This window comes from Barbus barbus (assembly GCF_936440315.1).
Source record: "Barbus barbus genome assembly, chromosome: 29".
NCBI lineage: Eukaryota > Metazoa > Chordata > Actinopteri > Cypriniformes > Cyprinidae > Barbus > Barbus barbus.
The window spans coordinates 17,350,523-17,360,392 of record NC_136757.1 but is presented as its reverse complement, the minus strand read 5'-3'; the positions used below and the strand labels follow the sequence as shown (position 1 = coordinate 17,360,392).

Here is a 9,870-nt window from a genome sequence, read left to right as displayed (position 1 = left end):
GATTGGACATAGAGATCAACCCAAGCCCAAGAAAGAGACTGAATGAGGAAAAAGCGACTGTTTTTCTTTGAAACACCCCCATGGATCCCAGGAACCCAACGTGACCCCGTACCGCAGCCCATGTGTGCGAGCGTATGCGCCTGAGAGCCTGTGGACGGACGCGCTGGGAATGGGAGGGCACTAGGACCTGGTGAAGTGAGGAGGGTTGCCTGCCTGCATCCCTGTCTCCTCTCCATTCTGCTCTGCAGTTGCCCTGTGCGTGTGTGAGGGAGAGCACATGTTTATGTGTGTTTGTGTAGATGTGTGTGTCAGAAAAGGTTTTGTACGGTGCTGCCTAAAGAGACAGTGCTTTTTGCTATCTTTCCATCTTCTCGGCAGCGTGAACATCAGCCTGACCACCTGGACCAGCCGCCTGCCTGAAGCATCGCTGACGGGGGAGGGGGCGATATCTCTCTCTCTCTCTCTCTCTCTCTCTGTGTGTTTGTGTGAATGTGTGTGTGTGTGTACATGCGTGTGGGCGGGTGAAAGGGTGAGGGGCGGAGAGATGAAAGGGCCAGGTGAGGAGGGGTATTGGGTACCTCTCTCTCTAGCTTTCTCGCTCTCTCTCTCCCCCTCTTTTTATCCCTCTCTCGCTGTTGCGCGACACTAACCCTGGAAGCTGAAGAGGAGATCCTCTCTGCTGGACCTCTCCACTTCAGGTACGTTCTCCTCATCTACATCTCATGGAGCTACGGTTCCTTTAACTCCATACCTCACACCGTCGCCTGTTTAAACTTGTGCATCCTGGATGACATGCATATGTTGTAGTATTTCCAAACGGACGAGTTGGAAATGGTTTTCAAGATCTCGCTCTTGCAGTTAGACGTTTCTCAGGTCTTGCTTTGTAGGCTCCATCACTAGGAAGTGACATGGAGGAATAGTTGTTTGTATCTTTTCTTAGGAATCATAAACCAGAGGTGGCCTTGAATGAAGGTGTTGACATGCATGACATATGTGTAATGTAGCACTGAATAAGCTCACCTCAGGGGATTATGGGAACTGTTTGGAAGCAGACAATGAACTGGGCAATTCGTGATAGTGGATTATTTAGGTGATGACAGCAGACATCATGCTTATAAGTGTGGACTATTAGTTGTAAAGTGCCAGCACTGGTCACCCTGAGGGAGGCAAGGAGAAGAAGAAGAAGAAGGGAGGGGGAAAACACAAGGTTTTTGAACAACAGAGCTAGTTTTCATCGCTGTAAATACTGAGTCATGTGCATATTACAGGGTCATATGTTTCTCAGTTGGCAGCCCCTGAGATTGTTAGTTGCTTGCAGACTCTTGTCTCACGAAGTGCAGGAGGGGATCACAGAAAGTCGACCGTTTTAAAATGCATTTGCGGGCTTCATCTCAGCCCTGCAGATGCATTTAAGAGCATGAACGCTAATCGCAATCCTTTCCTATAGAAAGCACAGGTTGTTTTTAAAACCCTAAACTTTTTTAATCAAACACACCAATGAAAGCCCCAGAAACTGTTTATGTTTCTCGTCATGTGCATGAGCATTAGAATCCTCACTGGCTGATGATTGCAAACTTGCATAAAAATGTTTTTTCATGTTGATTATTTACAAAACGCCATGACATGGGTAATGGATATGTAGGTTTCTAGATCACAGATCTTGACATAACGAATGAGTATTTCTCCGTAGTTCTTATTATGGAGCTGTAGTGACCGTATACCAAAATCAAAGCTTTTTAAACCTAAAAATGTACTTTAGCTGAAATCTTAAATAGCTGGTTTTCTTATTCCAATAGCCTATTATATTTAATATGACTCAACTGGAATACATTAGGCTCTACCAATGAAAGTGATTTTTTTAAAGCGCAAATGTAGAAATGTTCCTTACAGGTGAAGTGTGCTCCACTACCATCAATGAAATAGAAAACGAAATGACTGCTTTAAATACACGCCATTGGTTGAGCTAGTCTGGCTGTGTTCAGCTGGTCGAAATTTTTTTATATTCATTTTAAAAGTTCAGTTTGTCTTTTAAATTTTTCTTGTAAATACTTTAGTTTGACTGAAACCCTATGGGTCTGATTTTGTTTAGATAGGCCTAGATAGTGATTGTAGATTGCCTTTGTCTAGAATGTTCACATTTTTTTAAAGAAAAGATTCAATAATGCAATACATTTTTTCAGAAGTGACTGTAAAAACATTATCATGTTAATGAAATAATTCTATTTCAAATAAATGTTTCTTCAGCACCAAATCAGCATATTAGAAACATTTCTGAAGGATCATGTGACACTGAAGACTAGAATAATGGCTTCTGAAAATTCAGCTTTGAAATAAATAGCATTTTAAAATATATTATTAATTATTTTAAATTAGAATAATATTTCACAATACTACTGTTTTTATTGTATCTTGATCAAATCAATGCAGCCTGGGTGAGCAAAGAGACTTTAAAAACATCAAAAAATCATACCAACCACAGACCTCTGAATGGTGGTGTAAACATGTTAATATGACTACAAGAGATAGTTCATATTACAAAAATGAAAATTCTGCCATCACTTAGTCATGTTAATGTCATTTCAAACCTGTATGACTTTCTTTGTTTTGCGTAACATAAAAGAAGATATTCTGGAGGATGCTGGTAACCAAACAGTTTTGTTTACTTCCATTGTATAAAAAAGAGACAACTCTCATCTTGATCCACAGAAGAATGTCAGTCCTACAGGTTAGAAACAACATGAGGGTGAATATATATGAACAATTTACATATGTAGGTACTAATAGTAATACCCTACTATTTAAAAGTATTAGTATTTTTTAAAGCTAACTTACAGTGCCCTCCAAAAGTATTGGAACAGTAAAGACAAAATTGCTCTGTTTGCTGTGGAGTCAAGACATTTACAAATATGATTAAAAGATGAATATGAGACAAAACTACAGAATGTCACATTTTATTATTGGGTGATTCAACACAGATGTTTTACCAGCTAAGAAGTTCAGCACTTTTAGAGTTTCATCCCTCTATCTGATGTGAGCATAAGTATTGGAACAGTTGCCTCACAGGTCTTTCTAAGTGATCAGCTGTGTCCTGTTGCATTAATTCTTCAGATATTAAAAGCAGGGAATGTGTCATATCAGTTATACACATTACGTCTGCATTCTGAATATTGCATTCGATGATGACACACACAAACCAGGATGAAGACGAGGGAGCTGACTTTGAGAGAAAAGCAAGCAATTTGGATGCTAAAAGAAAAGAGCAAGTTAGAGCCATAGCAAAAACAAAGGGTATGGAGAAATCAAGAGTTTGGAAACCACCAGCAACCAACAACGACCTGATCGGCTGAGAAAATAACAGTAGTTGATGACAGACAAATCATAAATGCTGTGAAAATGAACCCAAAACACACGTCTGTAAAATCACCAACAACTTCCAGAAAGCTGGGGTGATGCTCTTACAATCTACTGTCTTCAGGAGACTTTGACACAGAATTACAGATGCTACACAGCAAGATGCAAACCTCTGACCAGCACCAAAAATAGAAAGGCAAGATTAGAGTTTGCAAAAAAACAGAAAGGTGAGCCAGAAGAGTTTTGGAACTGTGTTAATGGACCGATGAGACAAAGATGAACCTTTATCTAAGTGATGGGAAAGCAAAAATGTGGAGAAAAAAAGGGAACTGCAATGATCCCAAGCATACATCCTCATCTGTAAAGCATGGTGGAGGTGGTGTCATGGCATGGGCATGCATGGCTGTCTCTGGAACAGGCCCTCTCAACTTTACTGATGACTTAATGTATGATAACAGTAGCAGAATGAATTTGGAAGGGTACAAAACCATCTTGCCTACCAATATTCAAGAAAATGCCACCAGATTCATTGGGAAGTGCTTCATATTGCATCAGGACAATGACCCAAAACACCCTGCCAGTTCAGTCAAGGAATTTATAAGGGCAAAGAAATGGAAAGTCTTAGATTGCCCAAATAAATCTCCTGATTTAAATCTGATTGAACATGAATTTCACCATCTGGAGAGGAGAGTAAAGGCAGAAACAACAATTGGAATCGGCTGCATTAAAGGCTGGGAAAAGCATTTCAAAGGATGAGACCAAGAGTCTGGTGATGTCTATGGGTCACAGACTCACTGCTGTGATTGTGTGCAAGAGATCTGTAACTAAATAATAGCTTTTAATCTTTTATATCTGCCTGATGTTCAACTGTCCCAATACTTATGCTCACATCAATGAGTGGGATGAATTTTGTCTCATATTCATCTTTTAATCATATTTGCAAATGTCTTGACTCCACATCCAACAGAGCAATTTTGTCTTTACTGTTCCAATACTTTTGGAGGGCACTGTATGTATATATATATATATATATATATATATATATATATATATATATATAAACTCTAAACCACCCAAACCTTATGATGAAGAAGGGCTAAATGTTATCACTATTATCACCACAATCAAGCTCATCATAGTCATGTGGATAATCATGCCACTGTAGCTCTAACAGCTTTTTGTCTAGCCAAACCACAGTTGTGATACCTTCCAGGTACATAACTGCCCCTTCCATTCACTACTACAATCAGTTAACCATGAGATCATTGTGGTCACAAGCCTTGGGCAGAAAACAGTCTCTATGCTTACAGAGATGTCCTAAAACAACAGGTTATAGCTGAATTAGAGATGCATTTGAGCTCTTGTCACAACACTGACCACATTGTGTCACAAGGGAGAGTTTGTACCCTCAGAGAAAAACTGGATGGATTGATGATGTTGAGAAACAAAGCTGGTCCAGTGTTTTTATAGTAAAATGTGATATTGTAAATTTGAGAAATGATGCATGTGAGGTAGTGTGCAAGGTGAGGTTATGACCATAAACACAGAGCACATGATTGCCAACAGTGTAAAGGACTTTGAAGGGTGTGTTTCATGCACATACTGTATGTTTGTGCGAATTTAGGGTTGGGTATTGGTGAAGATTTCAATATTGAATTTTGATTCAGTTTGTTTTGATACCACTTCATTTGGGCATATATTTTAGTTATAATAATCTGTTTTACTTACATATGAATGTATGATAATGCAGTAATTTGCAAGGTTAACTATTGTTGCTTTAATAACTGCTCTGATGGATTCAGTAAATTAATTTAATGAAGGATACATCAGGCTGATTCAAACAGTAACTCTTAATAGTTTTTTTATTTTTAATGATTTATTAAAAAGACTAGCCCATTAGGGGTGGGTGATATACCGTTAGAAACAATTGACCGGTAGAAACTTGTTAATCGGTAGAGATTTTGAACTATCGTCTCAGTCATGTCTTTGTAAGTCTCCCTGTAAACACAGTAATTTAGGACTTAAGTGAAAGCAAACTGAGAAAGAAAACACATGTGTAACAGTATATTTGATCCAGGCAGCTCTTAAAGTGACAGCAGTCTAATATTCCTGCTGTCTGTCATTCATGTTAATCAAACAACAAAACAGAAAATTTCTCACTGCTCTTGACTAAATCACTTTTGTAAAGTAAAGTAAAGTCGTGACGTATTGTCAAATATGGTGACCCATACTCGAAATTGGTGCTCTGCGTTTAACCCATCCAAGTGCACACACACAGCAGTGAGTAGTGAACAAATGCACACACACACACACACCGTGAACACACACCCGGAGCAGTGGGCAGCCATTTATGCTGCGGCGCCCGGGGAGCAGTTGTGGGTTCGGTGCCTTGCTCAAGGGCACCTCAGTCGTGGTATTGAGGGTGGAGAGTCCGACTCTCTAACCATTAGGCCACGACTTCCCCCGTGGTACAGTTGTAGCTTTAATAAGAAGAAATATATATTAAATTTTCAGAGTGAAGAATATACATTGTTTTTTTTATACATTTGATTACTTTATGCAATGTATGAAGCATTTCTTATTTATTTGTTCTACTGTAGTTTTTTTGTCCTATTTCTTGTAATTATTTTCTTATTCTTATTTAAGCTTGAGTTTTTTAAGCTCTTAAGTTTTTTGTGAGGTTTTCACTGGTAACAAAAATAATGAAATTTTTATGATATCAAAAGATTTTGATAAAATAACTATATTATGATATATATATATTGTTATCATGAAATAAAATTACTCATATCATGATATAAGATTTTGGAATATCGCCCAACCCTAGACCAGCTAACGAGAGTCAGTTGTTTGAGAATTGGACTATACTAGTTGTCCTGTATGTTTTTGATCCGCTAAATTGAAATAGTTCAAGAAAGTCATTTGTTTGTGAACTGGATTGTTATTACTTGTAGCCCGTGAGGACAACTCAGTAGAAACACTGATTTTACCACATTCAATTTGGACTGCAAACTTGAGTAAAATATAATTTCCTTTGTCGTGGCGACCATTTTGGGATTAGATAGAATAGATATCAAGTCCAGCACTAACATGGCTTATTCCTTAAAAGTTGTTTGCTAACATTATTGTCTCTCTTCACAGTTCCATCATGTCCCATTTGGAGCTGCTGAACTTTGAGCGCAGTCGAGCTCCAGGGATTACAGAGCTGAATATTTGAAGATGAAACTGGACATTGCGACCCTAATCAGCCCCAACTCCTTAGTCCGACCTCTACCAGCATGTCGTAACGCCGACAGAACTCCCCCATCGAACGGTACTGCTGGATCCCACTCTTCAGCAGGGGAGGATGGGTGATAGTCCCATGAGAATCACCTCCGCCCACAATCCTCATTCCATCCTCTCATGGAGCATACAACCTCCTACAACACACTGTGGAACATCACCCACATCACCTCTTGGCGTCCGAACGCAACCCAGCCTAACGCCTCAGGACTGAGCGAGCCCAGAGATGGACACCTCCTCCAGACGCTCGGCCTGTGCACCATGCTCCTGATGGACATACTGGCTATAGTGGGCAACTTAGCCGTAATGACAGTCATTGCCAGGACGCCGCGACTACATAAATTTGTGTTTGTCTTCCATCTCTGTCTGGTGGATCTCATCGCAGCCCTGGTGTTAATGCCTCTGGGTATGCTGTCAGGTCAGGGCTTTTTCAACAAGGCTCTTTGTCAGGGTTACCTGTGTCTGAGTGTGGGACTGATCAGTGCTGCTATCCTCACTATCTCGGCCATCAACGTTGAGAGGTATTACTACGTCGTTCATCCCATGCGCTATGAGGTGAAAATGACTGTGGGTTTGGTGGTTTCAGTTCTGATTGGAATATGGATCAAAGCCATCCTCATGTCCGCGTTCCCTTTACTTGGCTGGGCGCTCGATAGAGAGGAGCCGGGAATGGCTTTGGGGAAAGTTATGGGAAAAATCATTGAACCAAAGTGCTGCTCGCTCCACTGGATGGAGGAAGGGCCACAACGGCTGGTGTTCATGGTCCTTTTTACTCTCATGTACTTCCTGTGTCCAGTCCTCATCATCTTTGTGGTGTACTGCAACATGTTTAAGGTGGCCCGAGTGGCCGCCATGCAGCAAGGGCCAGTCCCCACATGGATGGAGACTCCCCGGCCGCGCTCTGAATCTCTGAGCAGCCGCTCCAGCATGGCGGCCAACCTCAGCGGAGCTCGGACCACCCCTCAGAGGACTTTCAGCGGGGGCAAGGCTGCGGTGGTCCTAGTCGCCGTAGGAGGTCAGTTCCTCGGGTGCTGGCTGCCTTATTTCTCCTTCCACCTGTACTGCGCCATCAAGCCATCCTCTCATGAATCCTTCGCACGCATGGCCCAGCTGGAGGACGTGTTCACCTGGATCGGGTACTTCTGCTTCACCTCCAATCCTTTTTTCTACGGCTGTCTGAATCGGCAGATCAGGGAAGAGCTGGCCAGAAACCTGGCCTTCGTTTTTAAGTGGGGGCGTCCTGGTGAAGAGGAACAGCTGCCCAGTCGAGAGGCTTCTATTGAGGAGAACTTTCTCCAGTTTCTTCAGGGCACAGGTTGCAATATGCGGCCAAGGAATTCCCAAAGCATCTCCATCCCTCAACAGGAAGAGGACAATCCTCTCTCCACTGAGCTCCACAGGCCATCTGTTGACTTCCACATTCCTGGCCAGATCATGGAGGAGACCTCGGAGTTCATAGAGCACCAACACATGAACGACCTTAATATATCAGACAATTGTATCAAGACAAAATCGGAACTGCAAGGTTGATATTTTCAGATGTGAAATCTATATTTAATGTATCATATATTGTTGCTATGTTTTACCAATGGATCTTTTTATATTCTGCCGACAAATTTGTACATAGCTTGTTTTAAATTTTTGGTTGGTAGGTTTCTGTCATACCCAAAGCATAATTTTTTCTTTTTGATGAAATATATTGAACTGATGAAATGACCTCATTCCAGCACATTACCACTAGATAGAAACTTATTTACGTAGATTCAGCAACATTTGTCCGAACAATGTAACATGGAAGCAACATTGTGACGTGGAATCTGTATTCAAAAAGCGGTATGAACCGCAAGTGGTCGATGTTACAAATATTTAATGCTCCTGATGTTAATTCAGACAATAAATGAGTATAAAATTGGTTAATAACTAAGTATTATTGTAACAACAAAATTTGGAGCATGCACTAATATTGAACCAAGGTTGTTTGTGTGGTGGTTAGATTCTAATTCTCTAGTTGCCGTAAAATTATGGCCGTCAGCAATGTCATATTTAACATTTTATTTTATTTTATTTTTTTCTCAAAAATGAATTAAAAACATTGAAACACATATAGTCTGTGGTGGTTGTGGTGTACAAGGGCTTTTATCCTTTCTATCTGTACTACTGTTTAAAAGTTTGGGGACATTTAAAAAATCTTTTATGCTCAACAAAACTTCAATTATTTGTTAAAAACATTAATATTGAGAAATATATATTTTGTAATATATATATTACAACATATTACGGGGAATGTATTATATATATTCCTGTGATTATTTCTGTGATGAGCACCAAATGATTATTTGATTTCATATTGAAAACAGTAGTATTTTTGTGGAAACTGTCATTTGTTTTCAGGATTTCTTGATTTGAAAGTTAAAATAACATTGTTTATCTGCAACATCATAAATGTCTTTACTGACACTTTTGATCAATTTAATGCATTTTTGTTAAATAAAAGTAGTAATTTCTCAACCTCCCGCCTCTTCCCCAAACTATTGAACGGTAGTGTAGATTCAAACCAATCCCAAAAACAAAACAAAAAACAACTCACTTTAAGAGCGTTGAAGGATATGCAAAAGAACAACCATAGCAAAATGTGATAAATTCTCCAAATTGGAAAAGTTCTGAAAATTCATCTAGATGCACATTCATACGGCAAGCCTTGCTAATCAGCTGTAAAGAGATACAATCTCGAATTGGAAAAAAAGTTAAATGTGTTTACAGAGAGTAAAAAATGCCTTGGTTTATTCAGTCACATTTTCCACACCTTGTGACATGAAGATGGTGGCTTCCACCCCAGGGCCTTGGGTTTGCTCAAGCACCTGATCCACAAAATGGCGAGGGACAATCAGATAGTCTCTGACAAAAGGTTAACAATCGGGTCAGCTGTAAACATGTGCCACTACAGATGTACTTTTAGATTTTGTACTTCTCCACCCACTCTAATACTCCCAACTCTGGCAACACTGCTATTATTATTTTCATTTCTTACATGTGAAGAAGATTGTACTACACCTGCGGTATTTCACTCATTCGCGAGTTTCACATCAGATCTGAATCATCAGCTGAGTTCTCAGATATTGGTAGAAAATAATGGCACTTCATATCTCTCTCCTCACTGCAGGGACTATTAAAAAATCCAGACAGAGATATCAGCCAGTTCAAAAACAGAACATTTGCATATGCAAAATGTCTTAAAAT

The 9,870-nt window shown here is 39.9% G+C and overlaps 1 protein-coding gene across 1 annotated transcript; it reads left to right on the top strand.

The window, feature by feature from the left end:
• The first annotated feature begins 641 nt into the window (after positions 1–641).
• LOC306848949 (G-protein coupled receptor 61-like) lies at positions 642–8,728 on the top strand. Its single transcript, XM_079383740.1, has 2 exons — positions 642–698; positions 6,493–8,728. The coding sequence occupies exon 2, from the start codon at positions 6,754–6,756 to the stop codon at positions 8,161–8,163; it is 1,410 nt and encodes a 469-aa protein (XP_079239866.1). The 5' UTR covers positions 642–698; positions 6,493–6,753; the 3' UTR covers positions 8,164–8,728.
• The last annotated feature ends 1,142 nt before the right edge of the window (positions 8,729–9,870 follow it).

What these genes read in the sequence shown, in the direction of transcription:
- LOC306848949 (XM_079383740.1), top strand. Translation starts at nt 6,754, where the DNA reads ATGGAGCATACAACCTCCTACAACACACTGTGGAACATCACCCACATC.